The 23534-nt window shown below is 37.3% G+C and overlaps 2 protein-coding genes across 2 annotated transcripts; both read left to right on the top strand.

Moving 5' to 3' along the window:
• The first annotated feature begins 1699 nt into the window (after positions 1-1699).
• Positions 1700-8218, top strand: LOC126609650 (PR5-like receptor kinase). The gene is made up of 9 exons (XM_050277515.1): positions 1700-2153; positions 2355-2471; positions 4340-4987; positions 5115-5180; positions 6136-6243; positions 6365-6546; positions 6623-6833; positions 6913-7150; positions 7386-8218. The coding sequence occupies exons 1-9, from the start codon at positions 2093-2095 to the stop codon at positions 7837-7839; spliced, it is 2085 nt and encodes a 694-aa protein (XP_050133472.1). The 5' UTR covers positions 1700-2092; the 3' UTR covers positions 7840-8218.
• Positions 8219-12843: 4625 nt separating this feature from the next.
• Positions 12844-18424, top strand: LOC126611954 (uncharacterized). Its single transcript, XM_050280258.1, is given in 17 exon segments — positions 12844-12856; positions 13179-13486; positions 13726-13782; positions 13933-14061; positions 14148-14222; positions 14320-14529; positions 14741-14858; positions 14861-14892; positions 14981-15195; positions 15371-15488; positions 15578-15712; positions 15794-15987; positions 16064-16169; positions 16250-16384; positions 16476-16601; positions 16755-16866; positions 17556-18424. Coding segments are annotated over 17 exon segments (2457 nt in total). The 3' UTR covers positions 17930-18424.
• Positions 18425-23534: the final 5110 nt, after the last annotated feature.

Here is a 23534-nt window from a genome sequence, read left to right as displayed (position 1 = left end):
GCCGATCACTCCCCTATAAATAGTCATGTTTTCCCACTAAAATGCTAGTGGATTCTCTCCCAAAAAATTCCTAAACACTCTCTCTCAAATTCTAACTTTGGCATCGGAGATTCTTCGGCCAAAGCCTCCCATTCATCGTGGGCGCGTGAGGCTTTTGGCCTTAATATTATGTGTTATTATTTTGCAGGTGCATTTTCGTCAAAAGAGAAGAAGGCGGAAATTTGCATCCACAATATTTATATACGCTAAGAAAAGTAAATTACTATCGAACTTGTTGTTAAAAGGATTCTAATCTAAAACTTTTCATTAAAAAGATTATAACCTAAGACTTATCAAACTCGCCAATAAGTTAGCATCGAACTCGCCATTAAAAAGTTTTTGGATTCTTTTGGCATGTTTTATTTTTGGTCAGAATTCTCCGAAATAGTGTGAAAATAGAAAGATTCCGGATGAAAAACAAACATTTTTGTGATTTGTGAGGTTTAATGACAAATATACATAAAGACAGTCTTGCCATGAAATGCAAAATAAAACAGATTTTGTAAATTTGGATCTACGGATGTGAATCGAAGGGGATTATAAGCTTCCACGTCTTTGCATGCCAAACCATACGACCGCATAAAACATAATCAACATATTCTTCTTATTTTATTGCTTAGTATATATGTTGAAATATTCCACATGGATTGTATCTCTAAAATAAAAAAAAGTTTAAATATCATATCTCCACTGAAACTAATACTGACGCCTATTTGTGACAACCCACACCTAATAGATTATGCATGTAGTAATTCTACAATAATGCATGTTACAAAAGCAATACCATGAAGGTTTGAGAGGGACGAGTTAGCGGCTTACTAGTAACTACACACATGTATAGTCTCTCGATCTTCATTTTATCATGTACACAAAACGATGGGGGGGGGGGGGAGTGAGGGTTTTATCATTAAAAAACAAACAAACTTTGTGTAATTAAAAGTAAAACTACATAATATAAGTATATCTTCAATTGAATCACAAATCCATTAACACCAAACAGGTATGACCAGATCTAATTTATCATTTTAATTCTTGATTGCAAGGATGTTCAAGTAATTCTACGGACATGTGGAATTTGTTCCCTACAAATTGAAATTTGATACACTTTTTATATATGAGAGACAATTACCCTTTTAATGAAGTGAAAAATATCAAAAAGTCAAATTAATTTGTAGAATTTATGAGAAATACTTGATAAGTCATCTCTAAAACCTTCAATCTTAAAATTTTTAATACTAAACAAATTTAACCAAAAATTAGATAAAAATGTAATAGGGTATGAATAATATGTACTAACTTTGGAGACCGTTTGGAAAAAAGAAAAGAAAAAAAAAGAAAAAAAAACTTTGCAGACCAAGTCACACAGAGACTAAGTTACTATTAAAAATGGATGGGAGAGGAAAATCGAAGCTGACAATTCAAGCCTTCTAGTGCTTGTTCCATCTCCTTTAGAGCTTGTTCGTTTTACTTGTCAGCGTTGAACTTAGACCCGCAATGTATAAAATTCACAAATATTTCTTTGACAAATAAATAGCTTTAGAAATTAAATCATAAATCTAAAATTCATAAAATAACATTACAAACTACAATTGCTTATCCACGACGCGGTTTCATATTTTGAAAATGTATTAATAAAGGAAAATTGAAATTTTAAAGATCTAGAATTTGGGCTGGAATTGATAGAAATTATGATTATAGACTTGGGTTTATATATGTCTAGACTAGAAGGATAAGTGATTTTTTATTTTTTAAAGTGGTCAGGTCTTATTGTCAAGAGAACATATAAATTGATCTAGTTTTGTTGCATATCAGCTGCAAAGAACATAATGCCTTGCCGTGCCCAATGTTCATTGAAGCATTTCATCGAGCAGTTGGAGGGCATATCTCAAGGACAATTCTAAGCTTCAAAGGGCAGCACTTGGATCTCTCACGGAGGTGTGCGAAAGTTGGGAGGGTCAGTTGACCCATCCCGCCCCTTAGTGGATCGGTCAGTGAGATTCATAAGTTCAAGCTAATTAGCAACAAGCAGGCAATTAAGATATATTCAACGACGATGATGAAGAGACAAGTAGCTTCCCTCCTCGGCCTCACCATGGCCATCCTCTTCTTCTCAGGTATTATTATACAAAACTTCTTATTAATTTCTTTTCTATTTTGTTTCGTATTAGTCTATAATATGCATGCCTGCCGGATGCAAATACTAGAGAGGGGTTGACTCCAACAGTGTATGGGATGAGAGAATTTGAGAGTGTAGAATTGATCCAGATCAGAATGTCCTGATCATTTTCGAACCATGTCACATACTGAGGATTCAGAGGTAGAGGTGCGATTTCCAGACGAATCAAGAAGAAATTTGGGCGGAGCAGTCATCGTGCCGTCAATAATTCCGGTGAGACTATCGGCGGAAGATCGAAGCAAACAGCGCACTTCAGGTGAGATAGTTCGTTGTGGTGAGCTTAATTGGAACCATAGATCCAATATTCTGGATCGTAATCAAAGAAATTGCCAAAAGAATTGAGGAATTAGGGCAAGAATTCATAGGAGCAGGTTGAATTTGAGAAGCAGAAGAAAGGAGGATCGAAAGGTCGTTAGACACGGGGGAGAGATACCATAATAGAAAAATTATGCTTTCATTTCATAAGGAATAGGGAAAATTAGAATCCCCTACAACTTTTTTATATCTTTTAGACTAAACATTTGTGCCTTTTCAAAATTTGATTAAAGTGCTTTGACCAATAGACACCTCACAATTTTCTGTTAAATTAAATTACATATCATTATTGTATTTTCTTAAAATAAAATGTTAATTATTAATTTCTAAATTTATCCTCTTATGTTTTTTATGCGTTTTTCCCCTTATTTAGTGGAGTATTAGTTATTAACTCTATTATCCCTTTTTCCAATTATAATTTTTTGATCAAAATAATTTTTTTGTTCTACAAACATTAATATTATCTATTTTTGTCAAATGGTTGGCGATCCAACAAAGCACTGTGTAATTTTTCCCCTTTTTTTTGTCAAACTATTTTTCTTTGTTTTTTATTTTTCTTTTTTTTATTTTTACTTATAGTTGTTGACAAACTATTATTAGGTACAACATATTATGTGTATACTGCCGTTAGGTACGTTTTAATTTGTAAAAAACATTGATTGGTACGTTTATTTGCAGTTTTGGTACGTTTGATTTGGTACATATTGTTGATATTGGTACATTACTTTTGATTTTGGTACGTTTGATTTCATACACTTTATTTATTGGTACGTTTATATTGTTGTTAGTCCTATTTTCTCTTAATGTATTGATATAAAAAATTATATTGGTACATTTGATTTCGTGAGATTTAAAAATATTTTCAACCCTTTTGGGAATAAAATATTAAATCGTAGAAATCATTGCTAAATTGTAGGAAGTATTGTGAAAATAAATTGTATTTAACTAGGGTTTTTTTGTTTACAATTATCTCCAAAGGGGGAGAAGGTAATCAAAATGCTTGATTATAGGAAGTTTGGTTCAATACGCTGTGCACTTTTTTGGCGTGAGATTAAGAAATATGGAGTAGTGGCAGGTCATGTAATTTTGGTATAAAAAATGATTAATTCTAATATATGTGGCAACAAAATGATGAGAAGAAGAGTTTAATCAAATCTCTAAAAGGCATAGATGTTTAGTCTATAAAATTCAAAAATAAGGCACCTATATCAAAACATCTCCAAGGAATAAGATTACATGTTGGTGTATATATACCAGTGACTAACTCACTTGTATTAACAACTAATTACATCTTGTCTAACTAATCACAAACTAATTACAAAACTGTTACAACTGCCTTATAACAAACTCAGCGGTCTTCAGTAGACTTGTTTACAATTTACCCTTATTACGCTTTACATTGTAACAACGTCAAAAGTGACGGTAGGGAGTCTAAAAGAGAATAACGATCGATGATGAAAAATACGGATATATAGAAGTAAGCCGGCCAATGCGGTGATGAGAGCATGAGATTGGATGAATCATCATCAAAGTATATTTATAATAAAACTACTGATTAGTTATGAAAAAAGTTCTTAATATGATTTCAAATTGTTTATTTATTTATGGGTAATGCTAGGGAGATAAAATTTGTAAACAAAATTTTGGAAACTAAAGGACATGGAAGTTAATAATTGGTTTATTACTTTAATTTTAATAAATGTGTTCATTCGTATTAGTGACATATTATTTAGTTTACAATTTTTGTCAACAATTGTATTTAGATTTCAATATTCTTAGCATCTAGTTTTATGTTGAATATAAATGCAGGTGCACATGCAGCAAAAATCACTTTCACAAACCACTGCTCCTACACTGTCTGGCCAGGAACCCTAACCACTAACCAAAAACCTCAATTATCACTCACCGGGTTCGAACTAGCATCCAAAGCTAGCCGGTCAATAGACACTCCATCCTCATGGTCTGGTCGCTTCTGGGCCCGAACCAGATGCTCCACAGACGCCGTTGGAAATTTCACTTGTGAAACTGCAGACTGTGGCTCTGGCCAGGTCGCATGCAACGGTGCAGGCGGAGCTCCACCAGCAACTTTAGTAGAAATCACAATCGCAGGAATCGAGGGTCTAGATTTTTACGATGTTAGCCTTGTTGACGGCTTCAACTTGCCCATGTCCGTCGCCCCACAAGGCGGCACCGGCAAGTGCCAGGCCTCGACTTGCGATGCGAATGTTAACGCGGCATGCCCGGCTGAGTTACAAGTGAAATCGGCTGATGGGAGTGTCATCAGTTGCAAAAGCGCTTGCTTGGAGTTCACCGATCCGAAGTTGTGTCAACCCACAGAGTACTCTAAGATGTTTAAGCAGCAATGCCCTCAAGCTTATAGCTACGCTTTGGATGATGCAAACAGCACATTCACCTGCAATGGCGGACCTGACTACGCCATTACATTCTGCTCATATGGTATGTCTACTCTCAGCCACAATATAAAGAATGCGACAATTATGGAGCATGTGGACCTTGTGGAGTTTGCAAAGCTTCTGGATCACCAATCTGCAAGTGCTTGAAAGGGTTTTGTTGAATTTTTCAGGTCGATGGGCCGAGGGCCCCATTCCACCAGCACCGTCCCCACTTCACCAACTGCCCAATCCGTCAGGTATGGAGTTTTATCCAAAAAGTCTCGGTATTAGTTAGAGTGGGCTAATTCTATTTAAATTGTTGCTTTTCTTTCCCTTTAGCCAATGTGGGATTCAACATGCCCCCACACATGAGACCCCATTTTGTGGATCACACGTGGAGGATCCACACATCGACAACCACGTGAAGCCAAGTTGGGACTCACCCATCGCACGGGGCCAATGGGAACCCACCCAATCATGTGGTGGTACCAAGCCCGTCCCCTGGCTCTGATACCATGTTGAATTTTTCAAGTCGACGGGCCGAGGGACCCCACTCCACCAACACCGATACTGTCCTCACTTTACCACCTACCCAATCCGTCAGGTGTGAAGTTTTATCACAGAAAACCTCGGTATTAGGTGGAGTGGGATAATTCTATTTAAATTGCTTTTCTTCTTTCCCTCTAGCCGATGTGGGATTCAACAGGTTTGTACCCAAGTCAGACGGGAATGGAGCAGAGGAAACGGGACGGGAAGGTGTGTGAGGGAAACCAAATTGTTTTGTGAGAGAGACAAATAAGTCAGTCACATTGAGAGGAAAAGAAGATGATGATGATGGGTTTCTGAAGCTGGTAGGGTTCAGAGTACCAGATTCTCATGAGTTTGTGTCTTTGGATTCTGACAACACATCCGCGACTGCAAGACAGTGCGCCTAAATAATTGTTCTTACCAAGAGTATGCACTTGTTTATAAAACACGGTGTTTGGTCTGGTCCAAACACCTTATTCATATGCAGGAGTTTCCCTCTGACGGAGTAGATGTTTATATTTGCCTAGCACGCGCAGAACTAGCAAATGAACTAATGATACTAGTGCTTGATGCCTTTTTTTTTTGTTCAAAAGTGCTTGAAGCCTTGAACAACTCTAATTATCAAGCAGTAACTTTTCTGTTTCGATATATCTCATGCTTGTTTTTGTATTGTAAATTTTTCAGGTAAAGGAAAGCCAATAAAGTTAATTGTGAGCCTTACAGTTGTTTGTTTTATCGGTGTATTGGGTGCCATAGTGTTTGGTTTGTGCAGGATGAGAGCTAAGCAAAAAGGTAATTAAGTGAAAGAGATCGAGGTGTTGGATTAATATAATGCATTAGCATATTATCTCTCAAAACTCTGTAAGTTGTTTTGCTTTGATTCAGTGTTTGATGTGTATATTTGCAAAATCAGGACACATCAAATTAACAAGGGAACACATCAAAATAACAAGGGACGCCCTTCAAGAATATATAGGTGGAAAACATGATCTGTCTGAGTTACTGATCTATGATTTTGATAGCATATTAGTTGCTACGGACAATTTCAGCATAGAAAACAAACTCGGGCAAGGAGGCTTTGGTCCAGTTTATTGGGTAATTATTATTATTTTTATGATAGGTACAGAGAAACAGACATGAGTGCAATGATTTATTTGTCGACTTTGTGTAGGGTAAGCTAGCAGAAGGGAAGGAAATAGCAGTAAAAAGACTATCCAGTACCTCAGGGCAAGGTGTAGTGGAGTTCAAGAATGAAATGTTATTGATCTCCAATCTCCAACACAAAAATCTGGTCAGAATCATGGGTTGCTGCGTTAAAGAGGATGAGAAGTTACTGATTTATGAGTTCATGCCAAACAAAAGCTTGGATACTTTTCTTTTCGGTTAGTTTCAATTGCACTTTACTGCAATTTCTTATCTTTAGATTCTAAGCAGTGTATTGATCGATTATGTGATGCTCAGATTCGACGAGAAGAGCAGTGCTTGATTGGGGTACACGTTTTAATATTATTCAAGGTGTTGCCAGAGGGCTTGTTTATCTCCATCATGATTCCTATTTGAAGGTAATACATAGAGATCTAAAAGTAAGCAACATTCTCTTGGATGAGAAAATGAACCCAAAAATTTCAGATTTTGGATTGGCACGTGTGGTTGAAGGGACACAGAATTTAGAAAATACTCAGAGAGTTGTGGGAACGCTGTAAGATTCATGCCCTTCCTATATATTCTTGAACATGTCATACGCAACGAAAGTTCTAATGGTTAGCATTGCATCATGATTCATGAACTCTTAACCGACTCCTGTTTTGGATAAAAACTGCTAATTAGTTGCATCGTTCACATTAGATATAGTTTTGGTAATGTTGTTCTTAAAAGGCAGAAACCAAGCACTTATTTCAGCGACATATATACTAATGAGTTTCATGTTCGTACAGTGGATATATATCTCCAGAGTATGCCATGGGTGGAATATTTTTTCAAAAATCTGATGTCTACAGCTTTGGGGTCTTGGTATTGGAGATTATTAGCAGCAAGAAGAATACGGCCTTCTATATCTATGATCGACAGCTAGGCTTACTAGCCTATGCATGGCAGTTATGGAAGGAAGGCAGGGAATTGGAGTTGGTAGATGAAATGTTGGCGGCTGATTCATATTCGGCTCCAGAAGTAATGAAATGTGTGCATATAGGGCTGCTTTGTGTACAGGACAATCCGACGGATAGGCCGAGCATGCCGGATGTAATTTTTATGCTAAATGGTTCCACAAATGTTATTGGTGGTCCACAACCTAAACAGCCTCTATTCACTATCCAAAACTCAGTCTCTCATCCTCAACCACAGCCTTCGAATAATGAAGCTACAATGACAATGATTAATGAAGGACGCTAAATGTATGCTCCTGACAGTGGTGGAGGTTGGGATTTTCTGATCTATGTGAATTTGGGTTGTGTTTGCTAGGATTTGTAGTCACTTCGTATTATTTGTAGTTTGCTTTCTTTGGATGGTGCTTAGCTAAGCTTGGCCAATCCTGCTTGCTTATGCGGCAAGATGCTGAAACTGTAGTTATATTTTTTATTTGGAGGGAATTAGAGAGGATTAGTTATGAAGGAAATTCGTCTTTGTAATCCTACATTATGGAGAGATTGATACTCATAAGTTTTCTTTATGAGTAATTGATCTTTTACATGTTAGGTGGATATAAATTTTTACCTAAATTTAGCGGCGATCCATTTGGATCTAATTTTAGATATCAAAAGAGGCTTTAATATAGCGACTGTTGAACTATAAACTATGGTGGTTAGTGCAACAGCATGGTTGCCTAAACTATGGTTGTTAGGCCCTTAGGCCCTTTTTCAACTACAACCTAAATGATAAATTCCGGTGAGTTAATTTGGTTGGTATGATGTATTTCTGAAGGTAGACAAGGAACAAGAAAACAGAGAAAGTTTAGAGGAATGTGAAAGGTTTTTCAGTCCATGCAGCAAGCACATATATTTTCATTAAATATCAACACATTGGATTTTTTCTCTTACAAGCTAATCTAGAGCAATATAAGCCCTTGATTCACAAACAAAGATCTAAAGCATACACTTGTCTTATGAGACTAGACATACACTTTCCTATTGGTTTCTTCTTTCTCAACTACTTGATCAAAACTAAATTCTATTTAATTCCAACACTCCCCTTTAAATGAATTCTGGTTTTGATCCCAAGCATTCCTCTGAGATAGACAAATCTTTCCCTTGGTAGAGCTTTGGTAAAGATGTCTGCCATTTGATCCTGTGATTTGCAGTAGATCAGTTCAATGGTATTCTCCTGCAAGGCTTCCCTTATGAAGTGAAACTTCCTTTTGATATGCTTGGTTTTCTGGTGAAAAATAGGATTTTTGGTCATAGCTATTGCTGATGTGTTGTCACACATAAGTGGTGTAGCATCCACTTGCATTTCACCAAAATCCTTTAACACAAACCTCAACCATATAGCTTGAGAGGTAGCCATTGCAGCACTCACATACTCTGCCTCAGCCGTAGACAATGCAACACTTTGTTGCTTGACAGAGGCCCAGGAAAATATCCCAGAACCAAATGTAAATGCATATCCTGAGGTACTTCTCATGTCATCTTCACTGCTACCCCAATCGCTGTCACAGAAGCCTACCAGAATTGCTTTTTCTCCCTTTTCATACTTGATTCCATAGTCCAAGGTCCCTGAGATATACCTTAGTACTCTCTTAGCAGTTTCCATGTGAATTCTTGTGGGATTATGCATGAACCTTGATAAGAGACTAGCTGCATACATAATGTTAGGTCTTGTAGCAGTCAAGTAAAGTAGACTTCCAACCATTCTTCTGTATAAGCATTCATCAGCAGATTCAGAACCATCCACTTTACAAAGTTTCTCATTTGTGATCAATGGTGTTGCCACAGATTTACATCCTTTCAGATTGAATCTTTCAAGCAATGATTGTGCATACTTCTGTTGATGTATGAAGATCTCAGTAACTTCTTGTATTACTCCAATTCCCAAGAAGTGATGCAACAAGCCAAGATCCGACATCTCATATTGTCTCATCATGTCCCTTCTGAATTCTTCAATCATTTCTTCACAATTACCAGTAAAGACCACATCATCAACATATATAGACACAATAAGCATCTCAGAGTTCTCACCAGTTTTTGTATATAATGTAGCTTCACTAGGACTTTTGTTAAATCCACCCTTGCTGAAATAGGAGTCTATCTCACTGTACCAAGCCCTGAGGGCTTGTTTGAGTCCATACAGTGCTTTGTTTAACTTATAAACCTTCTCTTCTTTATTTGGTACTTCAAATCCTTGTGGTTGATCCACATACACTTCTTCCTCCAGAATGCCATTTAGAAAGGCTGATTTAACATCTAACTGGTGAAGTTTCCATCCCTTTTGGGCAGCAAGAGCAATCAAGGTTCTAATGGTATTTAACCTTGCCACTGGGGCAAAGGTTTCATTGAAATCTACCCCAGGTTGTTGTGAGTAGCCTTTGGCAACTAATCTTGCTTTGTTCTTCTGTATTGATCCATCCAAATTCAGTTTGGTCTTGTAGATCCATTTCACACCTATCACAGGTTTATCACTCGGTCTATTTACCAATTTCCAAGTAGAGTTTTTCTCAATCATGGAAATTTCTTCACTCATTGCTTTCTGCTAAGATTGATCATTCTCAGCTTCTTCAAAACTCTCTGGTTCAACAACACAATAGTTACACACTGCATAAATCTCATTTAAACTCCTCATTCTCAATGGAGTTGTTTCAAAGGAGGAATCCTGTAATTCTTGTCCTTCTGCATTTGAAGTAGAGAACTGAGATCCTTGTGTTGGAGTTGAAAAGTCATTTTGACTTCCATCATGTATAACAGGTTCATTCTCATTTTGCACTTCAGCTTGTGCTTCTTCCATTGCTAGTGGAAATGAGATAGTGTCAATGTTATTGGTTTCCCAATTCCATGCTTCATTCTCCTTGAACACCACATCCCTTGAGATAATCACTTTATGTGACTCAATATTGTAAAGCCTATAGCCCTTTTCACAACTTCTATAACCTACAAGAACACACTTGACACTATTGATTTCAAGCTTGTGTCTTAATTGAGATGGTATCTGTGCATAGCAGATTGATCACCTTCAAGTGCTTCACACTTGGTTTTCTGCCACTAAATGCCTCAAAAGGTGTTTTCTTCTCAAGTGCTTTAGTTGGACACCTGTTTAGGAGATACACAGATGTATTGACAGCCTTACCCCAAAAAGAAAGTGGCATTTTCTTATCATGTAGCATTGACTTGGTCATTTCAACCACAGTCATGTTCTTCCTCTCAACTACACCATTCTGCTGTGGTGTGTAGGCCACTGTCAATTGCTTCTGTAATCCTGCTCCTTCACAGAATTCTTGGAACTCAAGTGACATGAATTCACCACCTCTGTCGCTTCTTAGTCTTTTGATCTTGAGACCACTCTGAAGTTCAACCATCACTTTGAATTTCTTGAAGATTGAAAAGACTTCACTCTTGTTTCTCATAAGATATACCCAAACCATCCTGGTGCAGTCATCAATGAATAACAGAAAGTATCTGTTCCCACTGAGTGTAGGTGTCTTCATTGGACCACACACATCTGTGTGAATGAGTTCTAGAGGTTGGCTTGCTCTCCATGCATTTCTAGTTTCAAAAGAGTCCCTGTGATGCTTCCCCAATATGCAACCTTCACACGGTTCTTTAGTCTCTTGTAACTCAGGAAGACCAGTCACCATTTGTAGTTTCTCCAATCTCTTTAAACTGTGAAAGTTGAGATGTCCAAACCTCTTGTGCCATAACCAAGAGTTTTCTGCAACACTTGCTTTTAGAGCAATTGAGTCATTGTAATCTAGCATAAGTGGAAAACTTTTGTTTTCTGTCATGCCAACTTGTGTTACCAAGTTTTGGAGGCTTCTGTCATCAAAGATCTCCATTATATTGTCTCCAAAAAGTAAGAAGTAACCATGAGCAATCATCTGTCCCACACTAAGGAGATTCTCATCAAGACCTGGTACAAGTATTACATCCTTGATGAATCTTCTTCCACCCTTTGTCTCTAGAACAAGAGTTCCTTTTCCAGTAGCTTCCACTAGTTGTCCATTCCCCATTTTAACTCTGCAATTGAAGCTTCTGTCAATGTTGATTAACAAGGATTCATATGCAGTCATATGATTACTGCATCCACTGTCAATGTACCAGATTCCTCTCTTATTTTCAGTTCTTGCAACACTACAAGCATAAAAGACATTTACTTCATCTTCTTCTGCTCTATGTGCATAGTTGACAGCTTGGTTCCTTTTTGGATTACAATCTTTTGCTAGATGGCCAAATCTGTCAGACTTGGTGCATTTGGGTTTTCCCTTGAACCAGCAAACACCATAGTGTAATTTGTCATAGATTTTACACTTGGTTTTGGTAGAATCATTGCTAGTTTCTGATTTTGATTGTGGAGTATGGTTGTTGTCCCATTTCTTCCCTTTTCCTTTCCAGAATTTCTTTTGATTTGAGTTGTTCCCCTGAGCCTTGTAACTGCTATCTCTCTCAATCACACTTAGACTAGTAAAAGCCTTTTCAGCTAAGTTTTCAGAGTGCATATTTAACCTCTGCTCATAGCCTTTCAATGTACCAATCACCTCCTGAACCTCAATGGAGTCAAGGTCCTTAGTTTCTTCTATAATAGATGTGATGGAATCATAGGATTTAGGCAAGCTAATAAGTATCTTCTGTACTAATCTTTGGTTTGTCAGTTCTTCACCAAGAGCTTTCATTTGATTCACAATGTCAGTCAATCTTGTTAAATAAGCATATAGAGCTTCACCATCATTCATCCTAGTGTACTCAAAATCTCTTCTTAAACATTGTAGTTTGACAGACCTAACCTTTTTATCACCACGAAATTCTTGTTGAAGAACATCCCATGCAATCTTGGAGGTTTCAAAGTTTGAGATTCGAGGAAACATCTCATCAGACACTGCCCCTTGAATGATACCAAGAGCCTTTGCATCTCTGGTTTCATTAACTTTCATTGCTATCTTCCTCACAGACTGTTGATCTTCATCGCTAGAATCATCTTTAGTTTCTGCGGTTTCAAAACCCTTGTCCACCAAACTCCAGAGATCATGTGATTTGAATATGGTCTTCATCTTGATGGACCAAAAATCGTAGTTGATCCCATTAAAAAAGGAGCCCTCAGATCTCCTCCACTGCTCGAAGTAGCCATGTGAGACTTTGTAAGAACATATGAGATTTTCACGATCTGGGTATGTTTTTCCCCTTTCCTTTTCAGAGATACGAAGCACACACAAAAACGCCCAGTCCTGAAATTGATCAGAACCTAAGCTCTGAGGCCATGATAAATTCCGGTGAGTTAATTTGGTTGGTATGATGTATTTCTGAAGGTAGACAAGGAACAAGAAAACAGAGAAAGTTTAGAGGAATGTGAAAGGTTTTTCAGTCCATGCAGCAAGCACAGATATTTTCATTAAATATCAACACATTGGATTTTTTCTCTTACAAGCTAATCTAGAGCAATATAAGCCCTTGATTCACAAACAAAGATCTAAAGCATACACTTGTCTTATGAGACTAGACATACACTTTCCTATTGGTTTCTTCCTTCTCAACCACTTGATCAAAACTAAATTCTATTTAATTCCAACACTAAATAGCTTCGTACGTGATCAGTTTGGTGGAAGTTGGAACACCAGAGAAAGGAGCTCAATGATTGTAGAGCTCAAGTCACTGCATTGTATATCGTTCTGGAAGGAATATGGGAGCTGCTGATGCTGATCAAATCCAATCTCTGTCCTTGGAAAGATAAGGAAGAAATTATATCATTGCAGATGGAACTAGAAAGTTTAAAATCCAAAACCACAAAAGCTCATGATTTTTCAGAGACAACCAATTTTGAACAAAATGATGAACCATCATTAGGCAGCAGCCTACACCTAACGTCAGAGAATCTTAGTCCTGAAAATGTTTCCGAGAAAAGGGCAAGTTTCTTTTACATTTCTTTTATTGCATCAATGCCTTTATAGGAGGACCGGATTAGACATGTTTTTTTTCTTCCATGGTTGGCACATCCTTTTTCTTTTCGTTTTGGATGGGATACCCATCTAAATTTTGAATAATAGAACATAGAATGATTTTTTAGAAGCTTTGGAACTGCCTTTCCCTTCTATTCCTTTTCTAAAGTTATGCTTATATTTTACCGGGCCTAGAGACCATTCAGATCCTTGCTGATGCTTTGCCGAAGATTGTTCCATATGCTTTGATCAACCATCGGGAGGTTTGCTTCTTGTACTTTTTCATATGTACATAAATATTATATATGTGTGTATAAATATATTATTGATATTATCATTGTATGATGGATCTTTAAATTGATCCTTTAATAGAAGACATATTTTTATTTTTTTTATTGGTTATGCATTCACAGGAGCTTCTTCCCCTAATCATGTGTGTGATTGAACGCCATCCAGATAGCAGCACTTGGGATTCCTTAACCCACACATTGTTTAATCTAATCAAACGCCCAGATGAGCAGCAGAGAAGAATTATAATGGATGTAGGCTAATATTCAAACTACCACATTATTTGTAATATAGCTGCATTGTTTTGGACTTGTTCCTGAATCTTTTGACTGCATTTCAGGCATGTGTTAACCTTGCTAAAAATGTAGGAGAGATGAGAACAGAAACAGAAATGCTTCCCCAGTGTTGGGAACAAGTAAGTTTGAGCCCCGCCTTGAGAGAAGAGGATCGTGTCTAACCTTTTCATATTTCTGATAAGTTTTTCTTATGTTTCTCCGGTTTGTGGGTTGCAGATAAATCATATGTATGAGGAACGCAGGCTGCTAGTTGCTCAATCATGTGGAGAGTTTGCAGAGTTTGTCCGGCCTGAGATTCGTGATTCTCTTATATTGTCCATTGTTCAACAATTCATAGAAGATTCTGCAACTGTTGTCCGGGAGGCTGCTGCACATAATCTTGCATTGCTGCTTCCACTCTTCCCGACCATGGACAAATATTTCAAGGTCAGCCTCACTAATATGCTTCAGAGGCTCTCATTGAGAGGAATTCTGACTTGACAGAAATGGCTACAATGTAAGCTCTAGAACAGGTTGATGCCACATGGTCTAGGGCATGGAGAATTTTCTCCTCATAATATGATGACTGACAAGAAATAAATGGATAAAGTAGTCAAGGATCTGTTTCTCCAATATTTTACTGTATTTTTATTTATAGGTCGAGGAGTTGATGTTCCAATTGGTCTGTGATCCCTCTGGAGTGGTGGTGGAAACGACGCTTAAACAATTAGTCCCTGCAGTAAACAAGTGGGGAAACAAATTAGACCATATCTTAAGAGTTTACTCTCTCATATATCAAGCTCGGTTCAGGTTAGTTTCTGTTTGATTATATTTTCCACTTATGACGAAGGTCTTTCTAATGATACTTTCTTTAATTTGCATCCTTGTGACATTGCAGCGCTGTCCTCCTCTTTCGGGCGTTGAAGGTTCTATGGAGTCACATCTTCGTGTTCTAGGTGAACGAGAACGCTGGAATGTTGATGTTTTACTACGAATGCTAGAGGAAATTCTTCCGTATGTGCACCAGAAAGCAATTGAGAAGTGCCCAGTTTCTTCTGATCCCAAAACAACTGGAACAATATTTTCTAAATCTTTCCTTGAATTGTATGCAGGGTAAGCTCTTTTCTCCTTTTTCCTTTTTATTTTATTTTACTTTGTTATATATTCTTTTTTCAGGCCTGTCTACTATTTTCTGACAGAACATAGCCGTTTGACTTTTGTCTTTAGGTAGTGATATTGTTAAATTGATTTACTATAACTGCTTATGAGAATTTTGTTAACTCGGTAGTGGACATGTTCAATTGCCTGCATTTGAGTGGCTACATGCCGACTGCTTTCCTGCTTTAATACAGCTCGCATGCTTGTTACCTCCAAAAGAGGACAATTTGCGAAACCAAATCACCAAGGTATCTTTCTCTGTCTTTGGTGTCTTTTTTATATTACATCATCAACAATACTTTATTAATTGTTTCTGATCTAAATGTTGGTAATGCAGTTTCTATTGGCTGTATCAGAACTCTACGGGGATTCTTATTTGACACACATAATGCTGCCTGTATTCTTGTTAGCTGTAGGGGAAGAAGCTGAATTGACATTTTTCCCATCTGCAACGCATTCCGGAATCAAAGGTAATAACTTTAAAGTTACTTGAAATCCTTTCACACCAGTGTTGTGTGTGCTCTTAATTGTGGATTTTATCTACATAACAAGTTTGAGGCCAAGAACGGCTGTGGCTAAGAGATTGGCTACTATGTGTGTCCTACCTCTTCTCTTGGCTTGTGTTTTGGGTGGTCCAAGCAAGCATGAACAATTAGCGGAGTACCTGAGAAAGTTATTAGTTGAAGGTGTTCCAAATCAATCTATGAAGTACAATGCTGAGATTGTTGATGCTGTTCGGTTCCTTTGGTTAGAAAAGCAATAAATACCTTTTACGACTAACTTTTTGTAACTTAATTTTGACTGAAGGGCTTTCCATATGCAGCACATTTGAAGATCATCACGGTATGATATTTAATTTACTCTGGGAAATGGTTGTCAGCTCTAACATAGATATGAAAATAAATGCTGCCAATCTGTTGAAAGTCATTGTAAGTCTATCCATTCTTGGAGTCCTAATTTCTTTATGTGTCTGGTTAAGAAATAATTAATTGGTTTCCTTCGTTTATAGGTTCCATATATCGATGCGAAAGTTGCATCTACTCATATATTACCTGCCCTAGTGGGTTCTGACCAAAACTTGAGTGTGAAGTATGCAAGCATAGATGCCTTTGGAGCAGTGGCCCAAAATTTTAGAAATGACATGGTATGAGTTCTCTTCCTTCTGCAATTAAGATATTAGCTTACTTAATCGAACAGTTTTCATACATCTGGCTGACCAAAATAAAACCTCCCAGATTGTTGATAAGATACGTGTTCAAATGGATGCTTTTCTTGAAGATGGATCTCATGAAGCTGCCATTGCTGTGGTTCGTGCATTGGTGGTTGCTGTACCACATACAACGGATAGACTTAAAGATTATATCCTCTACATGCTTACTCAAAATTACTAGTAGCACATTTTCAGCAATGTGTTCATAAGCACACACACCTTATTTAGTTGGTTGGGAAATTTTCTATTGGATTCATTATTGAATAATCATTGGGTTACTTTGTTTCTTTGACATCATGTACATCTTTTGTCCAAGATTTTTCAACTGACGGCCACTCCACCTTCAAGTGACTTGATGCGCCGGCGTGAGAGAGTCAATGCATTTTGTGAAGCAATCCGTGCTCTGGATGCAACAGGTTTTCTTTTTCTTATGACCCAGATGTTCTATATATTGTTAGTTTATTAATTTCTCTTCCCTTTCTGCACCATTACACACCTTGAGCTACATTATCTTTCACTTCCTTCATATATATAGAACATGACACTTGTACACTTCTTGGGAACATGTAAAAGAAATTTGGTCTGATTACCTAGATTATTTTCAGACTTAAATACGTTATGCGTTTTATCAAAGAGAATCGTATGCATTTTTTATCCCTAATTTTACTCTAAACGAGATTATGTTTCTTTAGCATGCAAACAAACATCAAATATTAAACGACTATAATGTCAAAATAATACACAGATCACCAGTTCTTCTAAGTTTTTGAGCAGCCATGCTTGAAACCATATGTTTATGTAAAAGCAAGATATCCCTAGATTATATCAGTTTTCACTTTAATGACCTTGTGTACATAGTTGGAACTTTACAATCATGTGTCGAAACTAGTTTTTGGTGGCGCCCTAACAAATCGCGCCATGCCAAACTGTAGCTTCATAGGATTCTTAACTGATTGGTAATATGTGTGCGGACTTTTGATGACCTACTATGATGTTAAAACAATGACCTACAGTTATAGTTTATATTCGTAACCCTATGTTCCAGAATTTTCAGCTTTTGTAATATGTTGCTGATATTGATTTCAAATATACGTAATTAATCCAGATATTTCAGCAAATAGTGTTCGGGACTTTCTTATGCCTGCAATACAGAACTTATTTAGAGACTCTGATGCGCTTGACCCTGCACACAAAGAAGCCCTTGAAATTATAATGAAGGAGAGATCTGGTGGAACTTTTGATACCATCAGTAAGGTGATGGGGGCTGGGCTTACATCCTCCGTGAGTAGTTTCTTTGGTGAAGGTGGTCTACTGGGAAAGAAAGAAAGTCCCGAGCCACCACCAGAGCCCGTTGAGTCCCCAAAGGCCACACCTTCACCACCTGCAGAAGACACTAGATTAAGGCGAATAATGCGGGGGAATTTCACTGACATGCTCAGAGGCAAAGCAAAGGGACCAGAGGAAACTCAGAACCAATAAAATTTGATTTGTCTCTGTAAGGGGTGGCAAGAGTTTTACTTTGCGTCTCGTTATCTCAGGTGAGGATCATCCAGTTAATACGAACAATTTATTCATTTTTTGGTGCACTCGTTGAGAAAAGGGTTTTCAAGAAAGGAAGAGCAATACTTTGCTGCATTTTTTGTGACGGTTTCATTACATGATCGGATGGACGGCGGATTTGGTTCGAGTCCCGTCCAAAATCCAATTTGTTGTTTCTTCCTTTTCTCTCTTTCTTCTTAGAGGCAGTTAAAATTGTACAAGTTCCAATTTGTTGTTTCTTCCTTTTCTCTCTTTCTTCTTACGGGCGGTTAAAATTGTACAAGTTATGAACAATATATAGGTAATTTGATGGCACTGTGTTTAAATTATAGAACCAAAACATTTTCCTACATTTTTTAGTTTAAACTTATTCTAGGGTGTGACTTTAATTTTACGTACCATTCAATACTAGGGGTGTTTAGCTGTTAAATTTGATTTACACAGCTGTTTCAGTTATTCATTCCTGTATTATTGACTACTACATTCTGTTATTAGGAATGGTTGTAATAATGTAAGGATGCGTTTGTTGCACCGGACTGTCTCGAACTGGACTAGCTGTAGGGACTAAGCTGGACTGGTTTAGACTAGAATAAACTGGACTAACTTAGTGAAGCATTTGATGCAGTGTCGGACTAATAACCAAAATAATAAAAAATAATTCTCTTTTTTCATTTTTTTTTCTTTTTCTTTCTCTTTTTTCTAGTCAACTGCATCCCTTCTCCCGAAAACAAATGAACTTTGTACATATATAATTGTGCACCAAATGGATCCAAAAATAAAAAATAAAAAGAAATTGTGCCCCAATTTCCCTATCTAGAATCTCCATCTCTCTTGAAAGTTGCAAAAGGAATTTGGTATGCAAAGCACCCTTGGGTTTTGGTTATTTCCTTTTGGATTTTAGGCTACAAAATTTTCTTATCAAATCTGGGTTTTGCAGAGATTCAAACAAACTTGGTTTTGCAATTCGAATCTGGGTTTGCAATTCAAATATGGAATTTGCAATTCGTGTCTGGGTTTTGTGATTCAAATATGGGTTTTGTGATTCAAGCGGATTTGCGAAGATGTGCAGATGTGTGCAAAGAGAGGACGCTATGGTTGTAGAGAAGATGAAGTGGTCGCAAAGAAGATGAAGCTTGGGTTGCAGAGAGAACGCCAGCAGAGCAACGGGAGTAGGACGAAGCAGGCCTTAGCTAGTCCTGTGGTTTTCGGGGACTCTCGCTAAGAACTGCTAGCGATGCCGTTAGTCTGGGCGAGTCCCAGCTAATCTCATTAATATTAGTCCCTCATCACAACAAATGTTGGACTACACTAAAAGCTAATCCAATCTAGTCCAATGAAACTTAGTGAAGCCAAACAAACGGGCCCTAATAGTATACTCTCTTTGATTGTTGTTGAGTTGAAAATTTTGGTATCCCTTCAGCCACAGTATATTGTAGGCTTGGTAATTTCTTACGAACCCGTTAATCATATACAAAATGACAAAAAAATAACAAGTTTCGAGTCAATCTGTTAATGAGTCGGATCATTATCGGGTATCCTATAATAACTTGTTAACGAGTTGGGTCGTTAACAAGCTTAAGCTTGTATAAAACAACATCTTTGCTTTTGAGGCCTCTGTTTGCTTCTCTGTCCCCAATTTCTCTTGTAAAATCGATGCCATATCAAGCTTAAGCATGCTTAGTTCCTGTCTCACAAGTTCGAATTCTCTCATCACTTCTGTATATTTTTTATTGTCCACATCCCCAATTGCCAATACCTGATCTTCCCGCCTACCTACGTGCCTTCGCGATTTCTTTAGTACTTGAATCTCTCGCGTACGTGATTTCGCCTTGGAGATTGATTCCTCAATTACAGAAGACAAATCTTTAGCTCTCTTCATTGTATCAGTCATCTCGGATTGCGCTTGTGCTCTTTAAGGCGTCTGTGTCCGTTCTGCTTTCTTTGAATCGACCTATTTCCCTGCGTGCCATATGGAGTTCTCTCCCTATTGCAGAAGACTTGACATGAAATTTGTAGACAGACACAGAGAAAAAGGGAGATCAGAAGCATTGCAGATGGTTTTTTGCTTGCATAGTGAATAAAACTAAAATTATGAAATGGGATTTTTCCATAGTTTCAAGAGTTGGTTAAGAAAAATCAGCTCTTTGCACTTGAGGTCCCAACTTCCATTATCTCCCTCACTTAACATCGCTTGTATAAAAAAATTAAAAATTTTCGGGGTCTATCTGGGATTTCTTGAGGGAAGGACTAGCTTCAAGAATCCTATCTTCTTCATACAGGTTGTTGGCTTTTCTAAATCTTCTTCTGTTATCAAACTCTAGTCACATTCACCTGTTTACCACTCTATTCATCATGCACCACAATTTCTGTCAAATTCTTCAAAAATCCATACAACTTTATTCTTCAAATTTGAATAAAATTTCTAAGCAAAAACTAGAATCTAATTAAACACACTTCATCAATTGCAAGAATTTTAACTATTTATAAGCATATGCAATGTCATTTCTTTCTCCAACATGGGATTCAGACTCTTAACAAAATGCAAATAATATAACTAACATCTTCAGATATATATATATATTTCTTCCATTCTTAGAGATAGATGTTAGAATCTAGAGAGAGATCCAGTAAGAAAGATAGAGAGAGAAGAGAGAAATGAAATTGTGATTTTCATTACTTGAATAATGTTACGATTTTGGTATATATACCATCATTTACATATAGGATAACTACTTAACTTATTAACTAAGTAAGGTATAACAAACTTCTCACAACAACTCTAACAACACTTACTAAGCATCATTTACATTACTACCCTTAATATCCTCCCTCAAACTAAGCTGAGGTAGCTGAAGAGAAAGTTTGTCTCGGAGAAGAAGAAACCGACCCTTGGATAATGCTTTAGTGCAAATATATGTAGTTTGATCCTGTGTACATACAAAGTGCAATGTGATAGAATTTACCAAGACTTTCTCCCAAATGAAGTGGTAGTCAATCTCCACATGCTTGGTTTGAGCATGAAAAAGGCGATTCTTAGCAATAGATATAACATATATGTTCTCACACCAAAGTTTAGGAGGACAGGGAAGAACAAGACCAATATCAACTAACAATTTGCAAATCCAAGTTAACTCAGCAGCGGTGGTAGCTAAAGATCAGTATTCTGCTTCAGTTGATGATCTAGCCACGGTGGGTTGTTTCTTAGCACTCCAACTTATAAGTGAATCACCCAGAAAAATACAGAAACCACTTGTGGAACGCCGATCAATAGTGCAACCGGCCCAATCTGCATCTGAAAAACTATGAATACTAAGAGGTGCAAAACATTTTGGAAACTAGAGACCAAGAGAAATATTGCCTTTCAAATATCTAAAAATGCGTTTAACAACCTGGAAATGAGATTCTCATGGACATTGCATGAACTAACAAACAAGATTTACTGCAAATGACAAATCTGGTCGAGTCCAGGTTAAGTATTGAAGCCCTCCAACTAAGGATCTGTATTCTTTTGGATTGGACAGTAATGGAGAATAGTGATCCAATTTAGTTGTGCTCAGTGGAGTGACACAGGGTTTAGCACCCTCCATGTGTGCCTTCTTGAGAAGATCCAGAATGTATTTAGTTTGAGAGATAAATATGCCCTTAGAAGATCTCTTGACCTCAATACCTAAAAAATAATGAAGTGATCCCAAATCCTTAACAGGATATAACTCACAAAGTTGAGAAATCATAGTTTTACATGTTGCAGAATCTGGTCCTGTAACTAAAATATTATCAACATACACCAAGACATATACCATTGAAGCATCTTTCTTAACAAATAAAGAATGGTCATTTTGAGAGCCAAAGAATCCAATAGAGTGTAATGCAGCTATTAACTTGGCAAACCAAGCTTTGGGAGCTTGTTTTAGGCCATACAGAGACTTGTGCAATGTACAAACATGATGTGGTTGAGCAGGATCTTCAAACCTGGGAGGTTGAACCATTAAAACAGACTCAGTGAGATTGCCATGCAGAAATGCATTACTAACATCTAACTATTTGATAAACCAATCAAATTTAGCTGCTAAGGTTAAGAGAAGTCGAATGGTAACTGGTTTTGCAACCAGACTGAAGGTTTCATTGTAATCTAGACCTTGTTGCAGATGAAATCCTTTAGCAACAAGATGGGCTTTGTAACCATCAAGCTTTCTTTTAATATGGAAAACCCAATTACACCTTACCAAGTTTTGAGAGGAATCAGGAGGTACCAGAGACCATGTACCAGTTTGAAGTAGAGCATTGAACTCTTCCTGCATAGCTTACCTCCAGTGCAAGTGTTTAGATGCTTGAAGATATGTGGAAGGTGTGTAATCAGGAGATAGATGAGATGGGAGAGGATGTTTAGTTGCTAAAATAGCCTTAGGTTTGAAAATGCCAGACTTCATATGATGAATATTAGTTATAGGGGGAAGATGGTGAATAAGGAGGAGGTATGTAAGGGATCTGAAAGTGAAGGAGTATGTGAAGTAAATAAGGAATTGGATTGTGAGGGTGAGTTTAATAAAGCAGATGATGAAGAAGGAGTAAAGGAATGAGTAAAGGTTAATGAGGTTGGGATGGATGGGAAATTGGAAATAGGTTGAACTGGAGGAAGATGACTCACAGTGGATTGGTTATGATGAAATGGAAATGTGTGTTCATCAAAGATTATATGTCTGGAAATATAAAGTTTCCCAGTGTGAGCATCCAAACATCTATAGCCTTTGTGATTTAGTCTATATCCCAAAAATACACAAGGTTTGCTTTTAGGATCAAGCTTAGAAAATGTGTAAGGTTTTAACCAAGGAAAGCACCTACAACCAAAGACCTTGAGAGTTGTGTAATCTGGTGGTTTATGAAATAAGAGTTCCCAATAAGAGGGTTTACCACTAGTGGGCATTCGATTGATGAGATAAAGAGCTGTTGAAAATGTTTTAACCCAATAGATATGAAGAACTTGAGATGCAGTAACAATAGTCTGGGCAGTTTCAACTAAATGCATGTGCTTTCTTTCAGCACAACCATTTTGTTCTGGATATGAAGGCAGTTGAGTTGATGAGAGATCCCATGTGTTTTAAAGAAATCAGGGAAGTTGCGATTGACAAATTCACCACTAGAGTCAGGTCGCATAGTAATAACCTTGAATCCCAACATGTTTTCAACCATTGATTTGAAATGAACAAATGTACTGAAAACTTCAGATTTGTACTTCAATGGAAAGAACCAAGAATACTTAGTAAAATCATCAACCAAGAGAAGATAATATCGATATCCATTGACAGAAGAAATGGGCACAGGACCCCATACATCAGTGTGCAATAGCTCAAGAAGTTTGCTTATGTTACAAGAAATAGAGGTAAATGATTTTCGAGAACATTTACCTAAAGCACAACTGGAGCACACAAATTTATTTATCCTATCTGACCAAGAGATACTAGACTTTGAAGCTAGTTTATTTAAAATCTTGAAAGATGGATGGCCTAAACGTTGATGCCAGATGCCTTGAGAAGCTTTAGTACTGATC

Source organism: Malus sylvestris, chromosome 17 (genome assembly GCF_916048215.2).
Source record: "Malus sylvestris chromosome 17, drMalSylv7.2, whole genome shotgun sequence".
In the NCBI taxonomy this organism is placed as follows: domain Eukaryota; kingdom Viridiplantae; phylum Streptophyta; class Magnoliopsida; order Rosales; family Rosaceae; genus Malus; species Malus sylvestris.
This window is presented reverse-complemented; position numbering and strand designations above follow the sequence as displayed.

Bases quoted from the DNA above. Each gene is read 5' to 3' on its own strand.
- LOC126609650 (XM_050277515.1), top strand. From the start codon at position 2,093: ATGATGAAGAGACAAGTAGCTTCCCTCCTCGGCCTCACCATGGCCATC. The intron at 2,472-4,339 runs GTGAGATAGTTC...ATATAAATGCAG, and splicing joins AAGCAAACAGCGCACTTCAG to GTGCACATGCAGCAAAAATC. The intron at 5,181-6,135 runs GTATGGAGTTTT...TAAATTTTTCAG, and splicing joins CCAACTGCCCAATCCGTCAG to GTAAAGGAAAGCCAATAAAG.